The sequence below is a fragment of the Caenorhabditis remanei genome, chromosome II (genome assembly GCF_010183535.1).
Source record: "Caenorhabditis remanei strain PX506 chromosome II, whole genome shotgun sequence".
NCBI lineage: Eukaryota > Metazoa > Nematoda > Chromadorea > Rhabditida > Rhabditidae > Caenorhabditis > Caenorhabditis remanei.
This window is the reverse complement of record NC_071329.1, coordinates 11,993,672-12,017,957: the sequence shown is the minus strand read 5'-3', so window position 1 is coordinate 12,017,957 and position 24,286 is coordinate 11,993,672. Positions and strand designations below refer to the sequence as shown.

The window sequence follows — 24,286 nt, the reverse complement described above, 5'->3', positions numbered from 1 at the left end:
AACGTGTCAATTATCTCGGTCGGATGAAATGATGACTGATTGAATGACAAGTCATATCAGTAATGTATCATTTCGTCGCCCTATAGCCCACTTGTGAAGTTCTACCTTGTTTTCTCCTCTCTTCTCATTTTTCAACAACTCAAAAAACATCCGTCTATCATCTCGTTGACACTCTAACTCATTGTTAACGACGTTTTGAATTGCAGCACTTATCCACTGGGGATGCTTTCTAATGTATTCTAAACATAAGGATTTTTTCTCAATTTTGTGTTGCCTATTGATACAATCCAGCCTCATTTCTCCTTCTAAAACCCAAAAAAGGACCACATCAGATCGGTGCAGGTGACCATTACTAGAAGTGGCCAGACAATTTGAATACAATATTTTGTAGGTTTCCTGGCGATGTTCACGATATTTGGTCTCATTGTCAGTGCATTTCTGTTCCAAGCGTTACTGCACCGGGAATCTTCAATCATGAATCCCCCATTCACATAATGTGTCATCACACATCATCTGCCACAGTTCCACAACTACCAAATGCAGAATCTACGAAAGGGCCACCGCCACATATCGTTGCACTTTCAATGACAGATGGATCGATGGCTTTTGTCCAACAAGACGCATTCAAACATCATGATATGCAAACACTTGACTTTTCAAATAATCAAATCCAGACAGTCAATGTGAATGCGTTCAGAGGACTTGAGGTAAACGTTACAAATTCAGTTGATTCTAAAAAAAACATAATACAGATGAAACTGACCCAATTGGACCTATCGCATAACAATCTTTCTGTAATTCCGACATGGGCACTGACATATCTTCATAATCTCCAGATTTTACATCTCGAGAACAACAGAATTGATGTTCTACGGTCGAACACTTTTGATGAAACTCAATTGAATAACTTGCAATTTTTATACCTGGATAACAATCAGGTAAAATGACAGAAGAGTTCCAATGCGACCTAATTGATTTCAGCTTCGAATAATACCGAATCTCGCATTCAATCATCTCCGTCTTGTTGTCTTGATGTTAGCCAACAATCGGATAACAGAAATTCAAAAGATGTCTCTCCCACACACATTGAATTTTTTAGTTCTTCGAAATAATCTTTTGGCGCAGGTTTGTACTTTCAAACTACTTGAATGCATATATGCGCATATGGAACATTTTCAGATTCCATATGTTGCGTTGAACGATTTGAAAATGTTGCAGTCGATTGATTTAGAGGGAAACAATATTACACATTTGATGGATTCAAACGAAGTGACTTTTGAATCCGAAATGAAAGTTATTTTGAGAAACAACAAAATTCGACGATTGGACAAAAACTCATTCAGAAGTTTTCGGAAGATTAGAGAGCTAGATATAAGCTACAATCAGATACAAACAGTTGAAGATTCTTCGTTCGAGACTGTCGGACACATGCAGTCATTGGATTTGAGTTACAACAAGATAGCTTATTTGCCACGTGGAATGCTTAAAAACTTTGCAAAAACACTTAAGACTTTGAAGTTAGCTGAGAATATGGTTCATGCAACTCCAGAAGCACTTCGAGATTTGCGAAACTTGACGCATTTGAATCTCAATGGTAATAAGTTGAATAGGATCGATGGAGATGTATTGAGAGGATGTAAGGATACACTGGTTGAATTGTTTATTGCTAACAACTACTTGGAACATATTCCTCACGGAGTTCTGAGTGGAATGAAACAACTCGAACATCTGGATATATCGAAGAACAAGATCTTGTCTCTGAAGAAACCGTCATCTTTGTTGTCGATTACAAAAGAAGAAACATCTAGTGTCCGTCGTCTGAACTTAGCTGGAAACCGGATCAACAACATGAGTGATGTTCACATATTCGAACATATGCCATCTCTCACTTATGTTGATGTTTCCTTCAACAGAATTCGGTTCATTTCTCCGCGTGTATTTGAACTGCTCAAAAACTTGGAGAGCCTTTTCTTGCAGGTATTTGGAAGTTCCAAAACTTTTACTTTAAACTAGAACTTTTTAGAACAATCACTTGACTCATTTTCCATCATTGTTCCGACTGGACAAGCTTCGTCACTTGATGTTGGATAACAATCAAATTCAGAAAATTGACAACTTTTCCCTAGCAGATCTTCCAAAGTTGCAACATCTTTCTCTGGCGGGAAATCAAATTGACTTGATTACAGAAAATGTTAGTACTAAATTGTTGAAACTAAAGTAATAACATAGTTTCAGATGTTTGGTTCGAGCAGTTCATCAGAGTTGAAATCTTTGAACTTGGCACACAACAAGATCCACACAATTTCAAGTCGGTCGTTTTCTGATTTAGACAATATACAGCAACTTCGGCTCAGTCATAATCATATCCGAACAATTCCATCAATGGTGAGTTAATTTTTCGATAAAAAATAGCATTACCTATTTCAGACTTTCGCCAATTTACGGAACCTCCGCTATCTTGATCTATCACACAACAGAATAATAAAAATTCTGCCGAGTGCTTTGTATCAATTACCAGCACTGGATGTGCTTCACTTGGATCAAAATAATCTAAACGAAATTGATCGAGATGCATTCCGCTCATTCAGTGATCTTCAGTCACTGAAATTGTCACACAATGCATTCAGAAGATTCAGTTGTGAATTTCTGGGAAGCATCTCTCAAGTACATCAGTTGGATCTCAGTTCGAATCAGATTAACGAGTGAGTTACTTCGATTCGAAAAACAGCTTATCGTGATCATTTCAGAATTGATATATCCTGTATTGCACGAGGAATTCGTAAAATCTCATTAGCTTCAAACAGTGTTGAGAAAATTCATCGGAAACTACTTCAAGATGCAACTGAACTAACTTCAATTGATATATCTCACAATGGAATTATCGATGTAGACAGTGATGCATTTGCTGAGTGTAGAAAGTTGTCACATGTGAAACTTTCACACAATTATATCAGAAATTTATGGAAAGGAACGTTCCAATATCAGGTGATTCAGATTTAACTAAATAACTTTCATTTAAAAAAATAATAATTTCAGGAGAAACTTCACACTTTGGATATTTCATTTAACGACATTCTATTTTTGCATCAAGGAACGTTTGGAAAGAACAACATTCTACAGTTGCATGTGAATAACAATAAGTTATCGAGAATCCCGTTGGAAGCATTGTCCTCAACAATGTCCTCACTTCACCTACTTGATCTTGCCTTCAACAATATCAAGTTCGTATTCTCTTTGAACTCATTTAAATAATATTCATTTTCAGAATTGTCGACTCGTCACAACTAACTTCGTTTGGAAATCTTTCAGTACTATCATTCGCCAATAACAAAGTGGATTCTATCGAGGATGGAGCGTTTGAGAACTTAATGAGTTTGAAGATTTTGGATCTTTCCAATAATCCAGTAACTTCATGGAGTCCCACCGCTTTTCGCGATTTGAGTCATTCGATAAGTTCCATCAATATGGCGAATACTGGATTGTTCTCAATGCCAAAGTTCAGTCATAGATCTATTCAGTCATTGAATATTAGCTGGTGAGCAAGAAAAACAGATTATTGTCATGATTCAGTAATTTCAGCAACAAAATATACGAACTTTCGGAAAGAGATCTGGCGCCTCTCACTAAACTTGTTGCTCTAGACATTTCTCACAACAATTTGAAGCAGATTAGTCCTATGGCATTCGAGCCTCTGATTCATTTGAAACAACTGAATATCTCGGCGAATCCAATCACTCATCTGACAAATGAACATATACAACAACTATATCAGGTTTGATTAAAACAGACTAAAGTTACATTTTTTCGAATTATTCAGCTAGAAACTCTTCACATATCTGACATGCCATTCTTACTTCGTCTACCAGATTCTCATGCTTTCAGTCAAATGAATAACTTGAAACATTTTCATGTAAGACTCCTTATTTCTAACAGAGTTCATTACTTAAGTTTCAGTTATACAACATTCCTGATATGGCTCGTCCCTATCAGATCAGCTCAATTCTCTTCAATCTCCCACCGTTACATACAATTCATGTTGATATCAAAGAAGCGATTCTTGACAGACAGTTTTATACAGCCGACACTAGATTATTGAGGCATTTGGTTGTTGCTGGTAAAAATATGACAACGGTGGGAGTTTTCTTTCAGTATTTTGAACAATTATAAATGTATAGATTGATGTTGGTGCATTTGCTACCGTTAGAGGGTTCAAGGTACGAATTGAAGTACACAATTCATCGATTCAAGAATTCCCATCAAGGATATTTGAAACTTTGACTGGAATTTCGATTCTCTCTTTAAGGTATTCAGTTGAAGTGGTAACCGTTACACAACAACTTCTTTCAGTTTGACAGACAATAAGCTCACAACATTCAACCCGTTCCAATCTACAACCGCACCAGTCGTAAATCAACACGGAACTATCCTTCATTCACTGGAACTGAGAGTATGTTACTGATTGAGTTATCTAGAACCTTTCTCATTTATTTTCCAGAACAATCCCATCACATGTGACTGTCAATTCAGATGGATGGATGAGTTCATTCGAGTCACAAGTCTACTATCAGATCACCACAATTCTCACGATTTCGACAAAGTGGAATGTGCAGATTCTCAAACAACCAAGTTAGAGAGCATTGCATCAGCTGCCAACGAATTGTTCTCATATAGAGCAAAATTGACATTATTGTCAAAATCAGATGATTTTGATATGGAGTGTGCGATCAAGTCAAGTCGATCTCATTTGTTGAAAATGTCAGTCGTTATTTCAGTATTCATCTTATTTATGTGAAATCATTCGTTTTTTTCGCTTCTAATTTACGGGTTGTTGAATGATATTTTAAATTTTCTTGGTTTTGTTGGTACGGTTATAATAAATATATTGTCAGTTTCTCATTAAAACTTACCTTTGGAAGACTTTGATATTCAGAGTGGACATGAACGAATCTTTTGAGCATTTTGTTTCGATTTCATTAAATGACGCGTCTTGACCTAAAATTCAACAAATCATCTCATGGAAACACTGAAAATCAAAACCTACCGACTAGTTTATAAATTTGCTCGAAAAACAACTGTAGGAAGAATGTCAACTCATCGCTCCGGCATCCACCAATAATATAAATCATTCCATTTCGTCGAGAAATCATTCCCTTTTGTTTATTATTGATGAGAAGTTTTCCGTTAAGAAGTCTCAAAAGAATTGGCACAACGACAGCTCGATGTTCATCAGCGACTTGAACATCACCTTCGTCATCAGACAATTTGAAATATGGAAGTGTTTGTCTCAACGTCTTCTCGTCGATCAGTGCCTCTAAATTCTCTCGATAGTTTGCAAGAATAGCATTTCTGTATGAGAAAATGCAAGCGAGAGCAGCCTTTTGAATGCTTTCATATCGAGATCCCAACAGTTGTTCGTACATTTCCAGAAGTTTCGGTTCCATATAAACCGATTTCGCAGCATTGAATTTGGCGTAAACTGTCAAAAGAGCAGACAATGCTTTGAGAACAACTATTGTTTCTTGCTTCTGATTGGAGTTTTCGAAATGATTTTGAGGTATTTTTTCAATTTCTTCCGAAATGTCTTGATTGTCATCTCCGTCATATTTTTCTTCATCTTCGTTTTCAGTTGTCACAGAAGCAATCGAAGTGGATGAGGTCAAGCGCTTGTACTCTCTGAAAAAACTTATTTAAAAACAATCACGTCTTCAGAAATACTTACTCATAAAGACCAAGAAGAAGTGGACTGATAAATCTTGTTCTTCTTTCAGCAACATCTGGGATAGTTTCAAAGAAAGTGAAAAGTTGGATTCTTGCATTCACGAAGTCGGATCGATTTGTCTGATCAACGCCAACAAGTCTTCCATTTTGAATTTCAATGTCTTTTTTATTGATATCTGAAACAGTGAATGACGCATTTTCAGCTGGACACGAAATACTCACGATCGTTCACATTGCTGATCCATAAATTCAGTACTTTCCAGAATGTATCAATATTCATTCCACTTGCATAAGTCGCCAATACTTCATAGACACCTTTCCAAAGAGGAGAAAATCCGACAAAGAACTGAGATGCCATATCTGCCACAATCATCATTTCCACTTTTTCACTTGACCCAACGGGAAGGAACTCTTTATGATCACCGTGTCGAAGCTTTCGGAAATGGAGTAAACGCTCTCTGAAGTTGGTCAATTCGCTGTCCTCGGCATCGTAAAGAACTTCAAAAACTGTTTTGTTTTGCTGATGAACATTCTGCTCATCATCTACAATTTTCGGTAGAGGTAATTTGAAGTTCATAAGAATTTTGAAGACCGTCTTGCGAACTTCTCCGTTAGAACTGAGAATGGCTGGGAAAAGAAGATCGACAGTTTTGTTCATATAGTCAACATCTTCAGAAACCCCGTAGACAGAAACAAATAGTTCATATGAAAGAAGGGATGACTCTGAACAGTGTTGACGTCTGAAAAAACAAAATGATAATATACTGACAGAAACATGAAAAACTTACTCTAAAAACTTCTCAACATCTTCACTTTTTACTTTTTCCAACAAACTTTTGTTCGTCAAGAAAAGTCCAGCAGTACACGCATAAACCAGTTGGCTGTTAAGAATTGAGTCATTGGAAGATGAAATAGATTCTTGTAGAGTATCGAGAACATCTTCTGCACCTTTCACTGTTTCAGATTGAGAGTAGAGCCACGGCCACGCAACTGCCATATCAACCAGAATTTCAAAGTCAAGTTTCCGGCGATTTTCGACTGAAAATTATCGATTGAATGTACGAAAAATTGCACTCACAATACCTTTAAAGTTTGAAATAAGCCAATTTCTGAAGACATAATGGTTCGAGAGATCGAAAAAGTTAGAACGGGATTCTCTTTCAACTGTATCTCTAATCGGTCGTCTTGTTGAACAAAGAATTGAGTAGAAACTGACGATCTGTTTAGTCAAACTACTGTCCGGATTGTTCTCTTTAACGATTTCCGCTGCAATTTTTCCGAGAGCTGGCATCATATAAAGATCGAATGATTCCAAGTTGATAGTCCTCAATAGAAGTTCAATGACGATTTGATAGTTTTTCGACTTTTCAACAATTTTCAAAGTGATATCTCTTGAGAAAAGACGATTTTTATCATCATTGAAAATTGTAAGTAGTGTTTCGCTAATGAATCGAACGGAATATTGTTCTAATTCAAAATCGTCAACATTCACAACATTCTCAATACTTTTCTTCAGCTCAGGAACACAAACGAATTCCACCTTTTCTGCCGTTTTGAGTTCATTCTTTCCTTTATGTTTCTTATTCTCCTTTTCTTTCTTCTTCTTCTTTTTCGTAACCTCGTTCATTAACTCGTCATTCTTTAACACAATGCAAGGTTGCAGAAGTCGCATGAGACTGATTGCCTCTTTCATTGTTTTTGATTCTCCGAGCATTGCCTAAAATACAACACTTTTTGAAAATCATACTATAATGCTAACTTACCGTCAGGACATTCTGATAGAAGAATCTTTTTTCGTAATTTGAATGTTTTGCATATTCAATTGTATATCCAACCATCTGTACCAGAATTTCAACACAAAACTCGTGGAATTCATCTGATTTTTCAGCGTTGTCAGCTTCAGCATGTACCAATGCATGAGCAATATCTTTGAATAGTAGCTCACAATTACTGTGGAAACTACCAGCAATTCCAACAAAAGTATTATAAAAGAGGAGAGCGCATCCATCGGAAAGAAAATTGTGAGGTGTTTTGAATGCCTGTTTCATAACAAATCCGGTAATAGCACGGAGATCAGTAGCTTTTCGGAGAAGATAGGCGAAGGCTTCAGCGGCAAAACGACGAACGAAGTCTCGACTGCTGGCGAACAATGGAAGTAGATTTCTGAAAAAAACATGCAATTTGTTAGAAAAAAAATGATTTAAAGAAGCTTACGTAAAAGATTTCTTCAACTGTTTCGACAGAAAATTGGCTTGAACTTTAACAAGAATGGAAAAACATAGATATGCGGCTTCCATATTCTCAGCAACTCTTTCGCCAAGATCTAAAAAAAGAATTATAGAATAATTATTGATGATTTCTCATTACCAAGAAGATTGACTAGGATCTCAATTGTTCTCCAACAATGTTTGTTGAATTTCTCACGAAGATCTCGTGCCAGAGCTGACAAGATCCCACATAAGGCAGGAATTGATCTTGATCCTGGTTTTGTGATATGTTCGCAGAGGACATTAAAGATCTCATCGGATCTGTGTAGTAATTGAGCATATGTTTTGATTTCATTCACTCGAATTGACATCAGAAATGCTTCTGTAATTGGAAATTTATGTGTGTCCAACTACTTGTGTCTGATAGTGAGAAATCTTACCGAGATCTGGACCCTGATCTTCTCCACGCCACTCATCGACGGCACTTTCGAAATAGGTTTCGAAGGTTGTCTCTGCTGTCAATTTTCTTGAAAACTTCCCATTGTCACCACCCATCTGTGCGATTCTTTCATTGAATGAAAGGTTCTGAAACAATTGTTGTAAAACTTCAGAAAAACATATCCTTCTTTACCTTTTTCACTTTTTTGAACTCTTTTTTTGCTGCATAATACTTGGCAAACACTTCATCTTCGTTTAATTCCTCCATGGCTGCAAAATAACAAAGTTACAATTTCTAGAAACATTTTTGGGATATTTAAATGATTCAGTGACGATTGACCGTGGAAAAATGAAGAGAGAAGTCAAGATTTCAAATGAAATTTTAGGAATAATATTTTTCACAATATTCATTACATTTATAAACCTAAAACAAATATTTAACATTAAAAAATTATATTTTTGCAAAAATATTCGGTAAAAATTATTTTTCGCAGGCGCGCTCTAGCGCACAAATAAACACGCGCGCTGTTCAAATAAAGTTTGTTATCCGCATTCTGTATGTCTGTTCATGAATCATGTTCAACAGCTTTTCCCTGGTTCAAATGTCTTCTCACTCCTATAGTAAATCCTGTCTGTTTCAAACTATTCAAAATTTTAAATTTTAAAACTAATAATGATGGATTTAATTTATTGTAAAGAATATTTTTTCACTAGATGCGTTCTATTAAAATACAACAAAAGGAATGAAAACAGGACAAACAACACATAAAATGTTGTATATCCGAACAACATATTTGATGTGATGAAGCCAAATCCTTCATTGTTGAACAAAACTTCACTGAATCCATAATATTTGAGTAGTTCCAGAGATGAAACCTTCTGACACGGTCCTTTTGTGACTTGAGTTGTCTGAAAATAGATACTGTATTTGCTTCCAAGTTGATCTGAAAATACATTTAGATAGGTCCTGCCACAGGAATAAAGTTGCAGTGGTGAAGACATATTGGTGGTTACTTGTGGATAGAGAGATGGAGATTCTGAAAATTTTGATCCAGAAAAAGGAACAAGAAAAAAAAGAGAAATACCTTCGTACAGAAACCTAAAAATGGAGAAAGATGGAAACATCAACGGACTGAAATATTTGAGCATTGAAGGAATTGGCAATGGGAAACCTGTGGAGACGAAGAGGAAAAACCAAGAGACAACTGAAATCCGGGTTAGGAAAATTCGTAAATGAGTAAATGAATTCTTACCAAAAAAGAAAAAAGAAAGAGGTTCACTGAACAAATTAGTCATGCAATTGGCAATAAGTTGTGTTACAGACAAGTTGAGAAACGTCGTGGATGAGAGGAAAACGACAGATGTTACGTAGTTAGAAGACTTTCGCTGGTAATCTAAATTGAATGGAATATGTACAACTCTTTTGAAGATTCACAAACCAGTGAAAATTGATACGGGTATCGCAAAAATCAAAGAAGAAATTAGGGAAAATGGTAGTTCAACCATCACTGATAAACAAACAAAAAGAAGTGAAGAACAGTTGTCTCTAAAAGAAGAGATCCTCAGAAACTCCTTTAGTCGTTGACGATCTGAAATATATCGTGAAGCTCTAGCTATCAGTACTAACTATAAGCTTACTTTTCTTCAGTACCAACAATCCGATTAACAATGGGTAGTAGAGAGTCACCAACTCGAGAAATGAATTTCTATCCAGAAAAGCATCAGGAAAAGTGAGTGAAAGATCCGATAGGAATAATGAAAGCAAAGTTGACAGAGAGAAAACAAAGAGAAGAAAGAAGATTCGAGATGTCTGATTATTACTGAAATTGAACCAGAAGAGACTGAAATTGATTATAAAGTACTGTAAGTTATGGCTAACTGATACCTCAATACTGTGAGTGGTTTCATTATAACCCCTGCCGATGGGAGATCAAGAAGAAACTTCCCACTTGCAGTTCTTCTTACAGGAGGGGCGGTTTGATTCCATTTATTTACAAGTCTTGCTATTCTGACTGATGATTCACGGGACGCATCAGATGTTAAATTGTCATGAGTCACCAAATCAACTGAAATCAAACTGATGGCTTAGAATTAATGGAGCTTCGTCTTGAAGCACTCACCGTAGTAATCGCAGACATTCTTATGTGGCGGACAAGGGCATCCAACCGATTCAAAATATTGTTGCATTGATTTAGGCGCTCCGAAGTAAACAACTCTCCCAGAAGCCAGGATCAATGCTGAAATTAACTATACATTTATCATTCCAAAACGTAAAACTCACTTTTAGAAAACATCTTCAAAACTTGAATACTTGTTGGGGAAATTGCCATTATAACAATTCGATTCGTTTTCACTGCCCATTCTCTGAGATAATCAATGAGAAAGCATTGATCATGCACATCGACATCTTTGAAAATATCAGAGATCACAATTATTGTAGGATCTCGGATTAATTGAGCTGCTACTTTGACTCTCTGCCACTGAGAACGATTCAGTCGACTACAAATTATATCACAAACTGGAATGAGACCCAGATCTGTCATTAGTTTGTTTATCTGAAATTTACAAGATTGATTCTGCTTAAAAATAAATAAAAAGACATACCAAATGCCCAACTCCGCCATATCTTTCTGTCATTGGTGGATCAAAGTTGCCATGAACATGAAGGTATTGACGAACTGTGAGAGTAGAGATCGGGGATTCCAGTGACACGAAAGCTGAAAGATAAGAATGCATTAGGATGTGAAACGCCGAGTTACCACCCACCAACGGTCTTCTCCAGTCTATCCCTTGACATTCTATGTCCATTCACATGAATATCTCCTGATAGTTTCCCTCTGGCATCTCTTTTTCCACAAATCACTCGAAGCAAACTCAACATTTCAGACTCTTTCGTATACATAACTGCCATTACATCCGCACTTGTTAATTCGAATGAAACATTATGAAACTCTTGTTTCAGAACTGGTAATCTGAGAAGTGCTTTATCAGAAGATGACCTCAAATCTTTCGAAAACGAAAGTTTGTTGAGAAGCAGATTTGGATATGGTCGCATTGATTGTGTTATAATTTGATCGTATTCAAGATAACGGATAACTCCTTTTTTCTCATTTTGTGTGTTGTGATTATGCATATCCGCAAAGAAGTGATCAGCGTGACGACTTCGAATCGTTGAGAAATAGATTGAATCTCTGAAAAACGGAATAACTTTTAAAATAAATAAAAAACACTTACCTTCCACTACTTTCATTATCATCTGGAGATTCAATACGAACATCTTCAGACGACATTCTCTTCAATGAATAACCCCGAGAAGTTCTGAAAAGAAGAAACAAAGTCAAGTGTGGTGTGAAACCGGTCAAGATGTTTCACAGTTGGATACTTGTCAGTCGCGTTTACTTAAGGATCAGAGATAGTTCATGAAACCGAGAGACTCAGAGAATTGCAATTTTTCGGGATTGGGTTCACGCAGGGAAAAATTGAATAAAGGAGGTTGAAACGGAGAGCGATTAGCCTCGATTCGGGAAAGGAACAAAAAGAAAAAAGAAGGTAGTTTTAGGTTTTCCAGAAAGAAATCACAGTAATGCCACGTTGGCGAAGAATGAGACACCTAATGGAAACTAGTAACTTCACTCAAAGTTGACTGCTTCATCTTCCTTTGCAGGTAGTAGCGTGTACAAAAGGATTCACGGTTCTCGTCGTGCCGACAAAAATAATTGCCTTCTCCGTCGTATTCGTCATAGGAATAGTAGACGTGGAGATTGAAGAAGACGAAGAGACGCAGCTTATTCAGGATAATTGAGGACAACGGAGGAGGATTCCGGCGAGAAGTTCGATGAAGTAAGGAAGAAGGGAAGTGGTGTTCTTTACCCGGACAAGAATCGATATGAATGAAAAACATGTGCTCGAATGTAAGAATATCTCATTCATGACTGCTATTTCGAATGGATCTTGGTAAGATTTTCAATTTTTTTTTAAATATTTCTGGCCTACAGTAACTTCTCAGGTTATCAAAGATCTACAAGCCTCCATCCGTATTCCAAATATTGAAAAATGTGAGTTTCACTGCAGTTTCTGGAGAAGTTCATGGAATTGTTGGAGTGGCTGATTCTGGAAAAACAACTTTATTGGAAGCCCTGACAAGTGGAGCAGGAGGAGATATTGGTGGAATCGCGATGTTGGATAAGTTTATGCTCACACGTACATCTTCACTCATCACATCTTAAATTAAAGCAGAGGTATTCAGGTCGACGATTCAAAAAATTCTGTTCTCACATCAACTACCGTAACCAGTATCCATCCTCTCTTACCGTCCGGTCTCTGCTTTATTATCACGCTCGTCTCTGTCTTTCTTCAACCCATACAACTCTCGAAATCGATCATCGAGTCAGTGACCCATTTCTCTGTTTATTCAATATCTACATGATGATTATTCTATTTTCCAGATCAGTGAACTGTCTGCAATGTTTGATGTAATTGGGTACGCGCATGACAAACTTGAAGATTTGTCAATAAGTGCCAAGAGACGGGTTATGACTGTATTGGAACTACTCAAGGATCCGAGTAGGTGGAACGTTCGGGTAACTAAGAAAAAAGTTGACTTTATATTTCAGTTCTCACTATAATCGATGACCCAACAGCTGATTTATCACCTTTATCAGCCTATCAACTCGTCTACGCTCTCCATTTTTATGCTGCTAAATTCAATAGAATTATAATAATAACTCTTCGGAATGTCCGTTCCGATCTCTCGCATCTTCTCGGAGCAGTCACTTTTCTTTTTTATGGAGAAGTAGCTTACAGTGGTCCGATGCGTCTCTTGCCAACACATTTCAAGAAAGCGGGATTCGAATGTCCGTCTGATGAGAATCCAGCTGCATACTATTGTGAGTTTTTGAAAGTTTTGAATGTACTAAAACAACATTATGAACTATTTCAGTGGCACTATTAACTATTGATAAAGAAAGTATGGAAAAAGTTATGGAGACACAAGAGAAGGCAACCAAGCTTGTAGCATTTCGTGCAGTTAATTCAATTTGTCTTTTGAAAATCAAGAATTTTTGATTTTAGGAGAATGAAACTCCAACTGAAGTATCCGGATCAACAGCAACTGGAACTGGTGTTCTTCTTGATTCCGGAAGAAAAGGTCCCACGTCGTCTACAGTATTCTCAATACTGTTCCGTCGAATGCTCTCAATAATTGCTTCAACTCCTTCAACAAGTCTTGCTGGTCTGATAGCTCTTCCTGTTGTAGCTGCAGTTTCATCCTTTCTGCGGTAAGGGATTTCATAGTGTAGAAGTTAAGAAATTCTTGCAGTTCCACAAATCTTCCATCATCTCTATTCTTCTGGAAGTTGGTCACTTTTCTGTTTCTCCTTCTTCAAATCATTGTCATCTTTCCCAATTGTGAGCAAAGATAATTAATCGAAAAAATAGCTTTATTTCAGATTCGAAAACTCGTCTTCTGAGTTTCAGAGAGTCTAATTTATATTGTCAGACTTCAAGTTTGATAACTTTCTTCCTTCTTTTCCTCATTTACTCTACTCTCCAGTCGACATTGTTCGTTGGAATTGCATCTTGGTAAGGCACTTGTCAAGTTTATCATTTGTTACAATGGCTTTTCAGGTCATTCAATTTCACTGGAATGTTCCAGATCACCTTGACTCTCCTTCTTCTCTCAATATTTTCCTTTTCTATCTTCTCAATTTGTGTCAGATATCTCAAGGATTGTTCCAATGTCATATTTTTTCAATCAGCAATACTCCTGGCATTCTTTGTAACTGGAAACGGAGTCACAAGGTTTCGAAATCTAGATTTTCAATACATTTCACTGATTTCATTTTCAGAACTACAGCTTCATCATCAATGTTATACTATGGAGGTGTGGCTAATCCGTTCAGTTATTCGAACTTCTTGCTCTCAAAGATAATAACCAACTCAACAGAATCAGAAGAATGCACATATCCAATCTACATGTGCAAGTGAGTTGAAATTTGCTAATCTTTCAATTATCATTATGTTTTCAGGTTGTCCATGAATCTACATTCTGACCTATATCCTCCATGGTACACTCCAAGCGATACTCTCACTAATTTTCTAATTCTTTCCTGTCTTAGTACAACATTTCTTGTTGTTTCATTGCTTATTCATTACACAGAACCCTCCGTTCAACTACAAAAACATATGAAGGCCTCTTGAACATTTTTTTCTTTGTTGGACTTGTAAATAAAGTTTTTAGTTTAAAGTTTGATCTCGTTTTTTCCATAAAAATGATGCAACCATTAACCATGAAACGGAGTTTTCGAGCATCACATCTTGCCGAGTCCAAAAAGAAAAGCAGGTCGCCGAGCAACGCGTCACGACCCTTTTCTTTTGTTTGTCGACCCGTCTACTACTGCTTTCACCTTTCTTCTTTTTTTTGTTGCTTTTTGTACAAATGGCATGTAAGTTCAATTTCAAAGTGTAGGTGTTCTTAAGAAAAAGTCAAAGTTTTACAGTTTATAATGATCCATTCCAAGAAGTGTCCTATGTCGAATTGAACAAAAGACGACGCGGTGACGGTGCTCGACACGAGGGAGACAAATTGGTGAATCGAATGAACCGACCCAAGGTCAAGAAGATTTACATCAAAAGAAACGGAGAGGATATTTACGAAAAGTGAGAGATTAGGTCATCAAGTGTTTCGTCTTTTTGTGTTTTTCATACTTGGGAACGTTTTGTTCGAAACGGGAGAATTCTTTTCTTTCAGGCCAAAATTGTTCGTATGGAGACAATGGCAATCTCCAAAATTAGAGCAATTACTCGAAGACGTTGGACCGTATGTTGGAATGGATGAAGGAGCATCTGCCATCTATACATTGTAAGATTTCCGTTTCGAAACCTTTGATAGCTTACAAATTATGAAACATTTCAGAGAAGGAGAAGAAATTACGGATACAGATGAAATCGTGGACTTGGGGACCTATTATGTTTCAGGCGACGAATCACTCATGCTGTAACTAAATTTATAACTGTATCTATCATCTGAAATTAACTTTTTCAGTCCTGATTCAAATGATCGTCGACGTTCGAGTGATCCAGATGTGATGGCATCTCGAGGAGACAACTATCATTCCAGATATACTTCTCTCTCGGCTCCAGAATATTACACTTCAAATTCTGTTCGTTCCACCTATCCTGCCAACCGTAAGTCTTTTCATGATTTGAATACTGCCTGAACAGTGACAGTTCTTGGAGATTCTGGTGTTTCAGTGACAGTCCCTCCAACTCCTCCACCTCGACCGTACACTTCTGTTCAAAATTCTTCGAAGACAACCAGAAAACCAACAACAAAATCACGAGAAGTTGACATGTCACAATATGATTCATATTATGATGATGCTCTTCATGAATTGAGAGGTATTGAAGAGAAAACTCTATTGTTGCTTCATTCTTTTTCATTTAGAACGAAGAGCAATGAACCAGCCGAGAAACTTCGATACGACAATGGAGTTCTTCGAAGGGAATCCTCATTCGAGCGAGTTTGATAATGAAGAAACAATAAGAAAAGATAAACAAGCACTTGAAAAACATCGACAGTAAGAGAGAAGAATCTAAAAGTTTCTGAAAGAAAAGTTATTTTCCAGAAAGATGGCAACGCATTCAAGGAGATTGAGTACAATGATATTCAACCGAAAAGATCAAACACATCCCGATGTGTACCTTATTTAGTGAGTTCTTTCTCTTCCTCCCTCCTCATCCATCAAATTATTCTGTCACCTCTTTTCTCTATCGTAACCATCCTTCAATTACATCATCTCATGCAAAGAATAAAACAACAGATGTTGATTACAGTGTGTTCCTCAACGGACAAGGAATGGAGTGTCAGTTTATGAATTTTCAAAGGAAACAGTTGGAGAAAGGAATGAATTATGTTCTCGAGTTAATTGCCAGAAGATATAATGTGAATCCGGGGAAATTGGTTGATATGGACGGAAGAAAGATATCTGAAGTGACACAACTTATGTCGAGAGGTGCTTATGTACTCATTCCAGTTGGACAATCATTCAGAGACACTTGGTATTTCTTACCGGATAATGCTATTGATACGAGGTAAGAATTTGTGAACTTGAGAACTTTATTATTCATAATTGTGATTAACTTCTCATATTTCAGCACCAACAAAGCAATGATTGAAGAACGGAGTGCTCAACGTGACCGTCTTCTTCAAAGACGATTGAAACAAGAGCAGAAAGCGAAGAAAACGAAACCATCTGGTCGCAGCAAGTCAGTCGGAGCGGCGTCGTCTGTCAACCCAAAAATAACATTCAATGGTCGAAACAATCGAAGATGATAAGAAGTTTATATCTGTGTCAAAATCGAATAAAAATAATTTTTATTTTGACTTCAGCAAGAAATGAATAATAATAATAGTAACAAGAATGGGTGAAAACAAGGATTGATGGGCGATAAACATAGATTTTGATTATTGGAATGAGTAGTAAATCGGATAACAAATGAAGTAGAATCGGATTCATTTTTTGATTTTTCTTTTTTTAACCAGTAAAGTAGGGAAATACACGGGTGACAATACGGAGTGAGGAAGGCAGGGCTAAGATAAAATTAGTTTGAAAAAAATTGAAAGACAATACGGGGAAACTAAAAAGTGAATAGTTATAGCATTGAACAACATTTGGATTTTCGGGTTTTCAGTTGGATATTTGGATTTTCCTCGAATTTATCTTCTCCGAGGGCAACTTTTTCCTTTCGAATGGAGCATACTTCTTGCTTCTTTTCCGATGTTTGTTGACGACTTTGAAGTACATCTTCAGCTAATTCAGATAGAATTGCAGCAAATACTGAAAAAGGAAAAAATACTTTGTGATGTCAAAGGGAAACATTGTTTTTGTAATGTTTTGAACTCAAAAAAAAAATAATTTACAAACAGAAAGTGCATCAATAAAAAACATGAACTTACAATTAGGTTCATCATTTGAAAGTTCAAAATACTTTGCATTGATCTTTGCTGCCATTGCTCTTCCTTCAGCTTCAGAAACTTCTCTTTTCTCAACAAGATCTGTTTTATTTCCTATCAGGAACACATTCGCTTCCTCTGTTCCACTCGATCTATCCAGATCTTTCAACCATTTCTCAACATCCTCGAATGTGTTTCGATCGGTTACATCGTAGACAATCAAAGCAGCATCAGCATTTCTCATATACATTGGAACCATACATCGGAATCTTTCCTGACCAGCAGTATCCCAAACTTGGAGACGAACCATCTCATCTCTGTCAGAACCACTAAAAAGGAAAAGTTTAGTTGGTGTTTTTAGACTTTTGAGGTATCTTACACATCGAAGGAGACGAAAGAAGCTCCAATTGTTGCATTCACTGGACGATAGTGTGCTCCATAACGATGACGATAAATAATAGAAGTCTTTCCAACACCAGAATCTCCAAGAACGACTATTTTTGCTTTGTTCTTTGGTGCTGTAGATGTGGCAATCGTCTGTTCATGATCACGAATAGCTTCACGGACTTTTTCGGCAGCATAAATAGATTTGATATCACAAGAAGAAGACGGAGATGGTGCGAGTTGATGATGTGGAAGTTGACGAAGAACTTGCATTATCTTGTCTGCAAATGAAGAATGAGTATTCTTGACTATCATTATAACGGAACAGAGAAATGACGATCAGATGTGTTGTTTAGGAAATGAGGTGGAGAAATGGGCGGAGTCTGTCGAGTGAGGGCTCGTCACTGATAAGTGCGGAAACGTGCTGGACAAAGAATGTAGGAGAGAAGAGGGATGCCTCGCTCCGCCTTCTTTCGTCGCTCGATTCTTATCGGCCTCCCCCTAGAAAGATAGAAAACGTGGGGGAAGCACTGATCCCTTCTGGACGGACAGTAAGCTATGCTCATTGATCATTGACAGAGAACAGATGGTGAGAATAGATTAGAAGTGTAAGAAGTTTCACTTGAAAACAACAAAGACATTAATAAGAAATTGAGTGAGTCGTTTAGATATAAATATGAAAGTTTGGGAAAGGATGTTTGATTTTTCTAATATAGAATAGTTTGAGAACCGAGAATAAACAATTGAAGTAATATGATGCCCATTTCAAACTGAAAAACAGAAAAAGAAGAAGAACACATTCAATATTTTTAAAAATAAGAGCGTCTACCGGAGACTCGCACGTTGTCAGGCCAAAAGTTATGAATGAGTGTTACTGGTTTGATAAGGTCGGTATAAATACGAGTCGGGTTGACATAAAAGTAAGAATGTGCATCCAGTTGCAAAAATTTTTGATGATCAAGCACTGGTACATATGGTTTGTTTCGCCTCTGTCAAGTTATCAGTATCAGATTAGCCGGCACCGGTAGAGAGAATTCTAAATCAACAACACAAACACGTAATCGACTCCCCTTTTACAACATCCTTTCAAAACGTGGGTGCCAATAACAACAATGAAGAAAAGAAAGTGTTTCATCTCGAAAGACCTGAATATATTCAAATATTCAATGATCTCCGATCGGATGACGATTTATTAAAAGATCTAATCTCGGGAAATCTCCACGTGGGATGAATATTCTCGGAGAGTGAAGATACCGTATCTATTGCTGAATGGGAGGTCTACTATCTCAAAAGGAGTAAACAATCAAGAGAGTTCTTTCTTGTTCCAATGAACCTATGTGTAATATCATGAGTAATATCACAATAAATCTATTCAGCTTAGAAGGTTTATGCTTTACACACATTGTGATGTTGACCATCAGGATGTATCTAACCTTGGTATCGGAACGTGTCGAAGGATTAGTGATATCGGAATAAGGAGTGTGAGTGGGCGATAATAAATTGTACCGAAAACTATTTTGATATCAAATAAAAACAAGATACACCGTGTCAATCGTCCTTCACTCGGATGGAGGTATTCAGATACGAAGCGACCAAAGATCAGGAGAGCAATAATAGGGTGAGAGAGGAACGGTCACCATTGAACCACCAAAGAGTAATTGTAAATCGAGTGGACAACGAGAGAGGTTGTCCTCTTCCGCAGGCAGCTAGGGGGGTTCCCCCGATCGGCCATCATTCATTATGCAGAGAGAGAAAGAGAAGGAGGACGTTTGTCGTCGTCGACGGAACCGATATTTCGTTGACAAAACACAGGCGGTGCGTGCGAACCAATGGGGCCTCCAAGGAATCTGGTCAATCTGTGTTTGAGGGCTCTATGACGTGATCTCCTGGGAAAGAAATTATGGAATGAGTAGTAGGTCAGCTAGAAGAATACGGTATAAGGGATGGTATCTCTACTATTTTCTATTTTTGAAAACTGCTTACAACTGATAACCTTTTGTAAACACATACTTTTCCTATAGTTCCGCCTTGATAAACACGTAATCAATAACCTTACTCCAACCATATTAACTTTCAAATGAAATTAGACAACTGAGCTCTTTTGTGCTGGCCGTGCCACTTCCTACCTGCCCACCGTAATCTGTTTCAACGCCATTTGCCCGCAATCTTTCTATCTATAGACTTTTTCTCTTTCTTCTCATATTTTATGTTGTTTATATCGTTGTCAACGAAAGGAATATTGACTTTTGGAAAGAAACAAAAAACTGAAAAAGTTGAGTGTGTCAGCAGAAAAAAATGGGCCAAAAGCGTTTTCAGTCACAAAGATTATTGTGTTACGGTAGCGTCGTCGAGGCTGTCTGTTTATTCAGAAAAGGAAATCATGCAAATTTCGTCGACATCTCGACCAGTTTGGGAAAATCAGAGTAAACTTGGACACGTCATATACAAGGTCTATTCTGTAAGCTGTCAATCAAGGTAAGCATTGTTCTCCACTTGGGAAGACAACGCTAGAGCACCGTTCCGTTTCAGATGATGATGTAATTGATGTGAGAAGTGGGGAGAAAGTTCAAGTGCTCTTGTTTGTTCTAATGACCTTATGTATAGTTGTTTGGGGGAAGTATTCCGTCAGTCTCTCCTTTTTCTCACCTATCGAACACTACTAAGTTACACTCATTCGGACTATTCTTACTGGTCAAGAGATTTTCAGTTTTGATTGTCTGTTGTTTTTTTCAATCTGTCATTTCTTTATGAGTCGCAATCATTATTTTTTTTAATCATCTGGACCAAAGATTGGAGTTTAAGGAAATTATAAAGTTAACAGATTTAGATTGTAAGATTCGTTTACTATATTAAATTAAGTAACTAAGATTTTAAAATCATCATATGAAGTATTAGTTTATTTAATCCTAACTAAATAAATAGTTCCTTTCCACATTCATATATTCATGATAAAGTGGGGAAACCCTAATTAATCGAATGTCTTCTATCAAAGATGATAGAACCTTCACTCAATAAAACTGAACAAAAAAGAAGAAGATAGAATAATCGTAATACACTTAAAAATTGAAAATGAGGCGAAAAGTGTAGGAGGGTCGAACGGCTGGGATGGAAAACTATGCTGAAGAAGTCTTATCAGTGATCGGTGGACTGTTTCAACGAAAGGAAAAGCGCGTTTCCTCTCCACTGATAACAGGAACATGGGCATTGCTTGTTGAAACTTTGAGCGTGAGAATTTTCTAGACACAACAGTATATTCTGCAACCAACAGTTTGAAGAAGAATAGATCGACAATATTGAGCAAAAGAGTCCCATGACGAATCAATATTGCAACGGTTCCGATTGTTTCCTTTGTATACCGTTGTGGAACACTGTGAGAAGAGAGAATTGCATGGAAAACAACTTTCTAGCGTTTATAAACACCTTTATTGGATTGATAACGTCTTTTATTTCATTTTTCTACATGTAGCCGCATAAAATCTTTTTCTTGTTCAGTTTGCTGGTCAGTTTTAGGCCTGAATTGCTTATGGTAGGAGAGGTCAGCAATCGCGCCCCGCCGCACTAATTATTGCGCGGCAGGCATCTTAATTTGAAAAATTATTTTCAACGCTTCTCAAATGACGTTTCTAGCTGAAAATTTAGAAACTTCCACGATTATATCGATACAAAAAAGATTACGTGGTTTTACCAATTAAAATCGCAACTTTGTAAATATCCTCGTGTGCTTTGCATGTGTCTCACCCTGCTGTTAACCTTTAAAAATGTCCGTTCTCTTCACAGATCAAAAATGAGCATTTCGTCGCATCATTTGTCCAGTTTAGCCTACGACGAAGATTGTATTCATTCAGTGATTGACGAAAAGACTCCTTCGCCTCCGCCGAAACCGCCTAGAGGGATATTACGAAAAGGTGCACCGATGAAACCTCAAAGAAGTGCTTTAAAAATCGACCCGCTTCAGAACGGTTGGTTTTAAAATACTTCCTGGAAGTCAACTTCAATTTTGCAGATGACAAAGAAAACTGCAATCAACCTCAACCACAATCTCAATTCAAAGCGAAAGAAAGAATGGAGCAAATGCAAGATTACTTTAAGAGGAGTATTGCAGTTATTCGGAGAAGCGAAGAATTCACAGGAGTAGAAGCAGCCGATATTTTGACAGCTTATATTGAATCCCATCGGGACGATTTCCCAGAAAATGTCGGAAGAAGTAACGCTGTAAAATTGCTTGGGATTTGGTTGGAATCCAAAACAATTCAAAGTGTTGATATTCACCAGAAAAAGTTTTTGGATTCCGAGCGTGCATTTTATAGGCTGGGTGGAGAGTCAGAAAAGTATAGAACACATTTTTTGAAATGTAATATATTCGATTATTTCAGTTTATACATCGTCACAACTCCAGTTCCATCAAGAGATCAAGATGAGCATTCAACATCAGTTTCAAGAGCATCAAGCACTCGTCGTAGTAACAGTTTCAAAAGACTTTTCTCTCCATTGATTCCGGTACGTAGAAACCGATCGACTTCACGAGGGCGTGACAAAGATAACGGAAAAGAAGGTGGATCCACTCTTCTTAAATCAACTTGGAGTTTGTTCTCATCATCTGATAAGCAGGAGAAAAAAGCAAGAAAAGCAGAACAACAAATGATCAAAGAGGAAGAAGCCGAAGTTTATGAGCTTGCACTTTTCCACTTGCTGAGCTTGATCGAAGTGGAGTTTTTGGAAGACGTCGCTCTCCCTGTTCAAGACGTGAAGGTAGATTTTCGATTTGTTTAGAGGTTTTCTAAGTTACTTTGTTTCAGAAAAATGCGTCATTTTTGTCATCAATACTGGAAAAAGTTGGGTTAGGAGCAGGGGAAGATCGACTAGATCCACAGCAAGAAGAAGAGATGGACTTGGTTATTGAAACACATCCATTGATACGAGATGCAAGAAGCTGGTTCCAAATGGCTCGATGCTGTGCTCCGCTTCTTTATCTGGAAAATGCACCCGGAAAAACCTCGAAAATGCAGATGTTTTTATGGTGCAGAGCTGCATTAACTGCAGTCAAAGCTCGACTAGAAAAAATCACTCGACATGGAGAATCTCCTCTGTTTCCAGCTGAATTTTCCCCTCTTCTCAATAAAATTGCTCAGCAACATATTATGGATACTGGAGAGAAGTTGCCGACTGCCATCATGTATATATTCTTGATGGTCCCTAACCCACTTCGCAAAACCATTGATCAAATTGTTCATTGGCTTGAGCTCACTATGCGAGCAGATGCGGTTGAAGATTTGAGAAGTCCTTTCTACTTGGGTCAGATGGATCCTCGGCGATACAGAGAAAACTTTCTAGTGATAGTCGAAGAGCTCTGCCCTTTCATTTTCCCGAAAGGATGTATGACAAACGGTCAAGAAATAATCTTTATGGAGGTTTGTTTGATTTTAAGTTCAAAATGTTTTACTTATTTTCCAGACTCTCGTCGAACTTCGTCGGAATAAACGACTTGGCCTTCGTCCGCAACCACTGGAGAATTCATTACGAGCAAAGTGTGTAAATGGACAAGTAAAGTGGCAGCGGAAAGAGAGAAAGTATAGTAATATGAAAATTAATTGTTGTTTTGTGTTTCTTGAATGCTTCTCTCTGTTTGCATGTCTTTCACAACTTAAAATTGTCATAAGTCAGTCAAACTAGTATCTAATTCCAGACATAACTCCACAGAGAACGAATTGACACCAGTTCGGTTTACTGTTCCTCGTGAGTCGGTTCGTTCAAAATCACTGAAATCTACCGAGTTGAGTGAAACTGATTCTTTCCTTGTGCAAATGATTAATGTAAGTTTTAAAATAATCGTTCAATATCTTATTGGCCTATTCTTCAGAACATGCTAGACGACAAAAAGACAACACTGTCCGACAAAAGGAAACGACTCGCAGAATTCGAAAAATGCTATCCGATCCTTTACAAGAATCACTTCAATGGAATGCTCTGAAAAATCGTTTAAATTCACTTTTCTCAAAACTCTAAAGTTCTGTAACTTAGTAAATTGTCTAATAGAATTTCAGAATGATCTAGAATTCACTTTTACTCTCCCTTTCCAATACATAATATTTTCTACTGTGCTATAATATGCAACATTTTCATTAATTCTTTGGCTCTTTTTGTTTTTTTACTCTCTGTCACCTTTACATTCAATGCCGGGTTCCCATTCTGGAGTAGAAAACGACACTTTTCTTTTTTTCCATCTGTCATCAGCTAAATGAAACTTTTCCCCACTGAAAACGCTATTGCTATCCGGTCGAAACGGAAACAAACGATATCTAAATTTGGAATCTGATTTATGAGATGAACGTGCGCGCACGCCCCGCTCTTAGCACCTTGATATATTTTCGCTTTTTATGAAGGAATTCCGAGAAACCAAAAGTTGAAAAAGCTCCGAAAGTAATAGTAATTCGGGAAAACGATCTTCCGCCTTTACACTTTTTCTTCACATTATTTCAGACAATTAAATTTTCGCTTCGCTTCTCGAACATACCTTCCGTACAGTTTTCCGCATTCATATTAGAGTTGCCATCGTGAATTTACGTCATCATCTCATTCTTCTACTTTT

General features: G+C 37.3%; 4 protein-coding genes and 1 pseudogene across 5 annotated transcripts; 3 read left to right on the top strand and 2 right to left on the bottom strand.

Annotated features, from left to right (window-relative positions):
• Window positions 1–494: 494 nt before the first annotated feature.
• Window positions 495–4,792, top strand: GCK72_006278 (uncharacterized protein; the record flags this gene model as incomplete). Its single annotated transcript, XM_053725552.1, has 16 exons — window positions 495–707; window positions 753–938; window positions 982–1,125; window positions 1,180–1,977; window positions 2,024–2,191; window positions 2,236–2,385; window positions 2,428–2,702; window positions 2,748–2,985; window positions 3,037–3,221; window positions 3,266–3,535; window positions 3,580–3,772; window positions 3,818–3,910; window positions 3,955–4,131; window positions 4,176–4,303; window positions 4,348–4,447; window positions 4,496–4,792. 16 exons carry the CDS (start codon window positions 495–497, stop codon window positions 4,790–4,792), a joined length of 3,615 nt encoding a protein of 1,204 aa, XP_053589746.1.
• A 111-nt stretch (window positions 4,793–4,903) lies between these two features.
• GCK72_006277 (uncharacterized protein) lies at window positions 4,904–11,653 on the bottom strand (the record flags this gene model as incomplete). The annotated part of the gene is made up of 18 exons (XM_053725551.1): window positions 4,904–4,992; window positions 5,042–5,673; window positions 5,720–5,894; window positions 5,941–6,458; window positions 6,507–6,756; window positions 6,802–7,435; window positions 7,482–7,881; window positions 7,933–8,041; window positions 8,086–8,307; window positions 8,366–8,510; window positions 8,557–8,633; window positions 10,002–10,204; window positions 10,249–10,429; window positions 10,484–10,600; window positions 10,645–10,918; window positions 10,968–11,080; window positions 11,130–11,554; window positions 11,598–11,653. 18 exons carry the CDS (start codon window positions 11,651–11,653, stop codon window positions 4,904–4,906), a joined length of 4,620 nt encoding a protein of 1,539 aa, XP_053589745.1.
• A 596-nt stretch (window positions 11,654–12,249) lies between these two features.
• Window positions 12,250–16,695, top strand: GCK72_006276 (annotated as a pseudogene). Its single transcript has 20 exons — window positions 12,250–12,317; window positions 12,370–12,563; window positions 12,610–12,749; window positions 12,809–12,926; window positions 12,977–13,249; window positions 13,303–13,388; window positions 13,434–13,639; window positions 13,839–13,943; window positions 13,989–14,162; window positions 14,210–14,344; window positions 14,390–14,428; window positions 14,841–15,020; window positions 15,112–15,222; window positions 15,277–15,357; window positions 15,406–15,548; window positions 15,615–15,761; window positions 15,808–15,940; window positions 15,989–16,072; window positions 16,197–16,454; window positions 16,518–16,695. Coding segments are annotated over exons 1-20 (2,853 nt in total).
• A 320-nt stretch (window positions 16,696–17,015) lies between these two features.
• On the bottom strand, window positions 17,016–17,973 carry GCK72_006275 (uncharacterized protein; the record flags this gene model as incomplete). Its single annotated transcript, XM_003113588.2, has 3 exons — window positions 17,016–17,200; window positions 17,320–17,645; window positions 17,696–17,973. The coding sequence occupies 3 exons, from the start codon at window positions 17,971–17,973 to the stop codon at window positions 17,016–17,018; spliced, it is 789 nt and encodes a 262-aa protein (XP_003113636.2).
• Window positions 17,974–21,484: 3,511 nt separating this feature from the next.
• GCK72_006274 (uncharacterized protein) lies at window positions 21,485–23,668 on the top strand (the record flags this gene model as incomplete). The annotated part of the gene is made up of 7 exons (XM_053725550.1): window positions 21,485–21,659; window positions 21,704–22,028; window positions 22,074–22,449; window positions 22,497–23,108; window positions 23,152–23,225; window positions 23,384–23,510; window positions 23,558–23,668. 7 exons carry the CDS (start codon window positions 21,485–21,487, stop codon window positions 23,666–23,668), a joined length of 1,800 nt encoding a protein of 599 aa, XP_053589744.1.
• Between the last annotated feature and the right edge of the window lie 618 nt (window positions 23,669–24,286).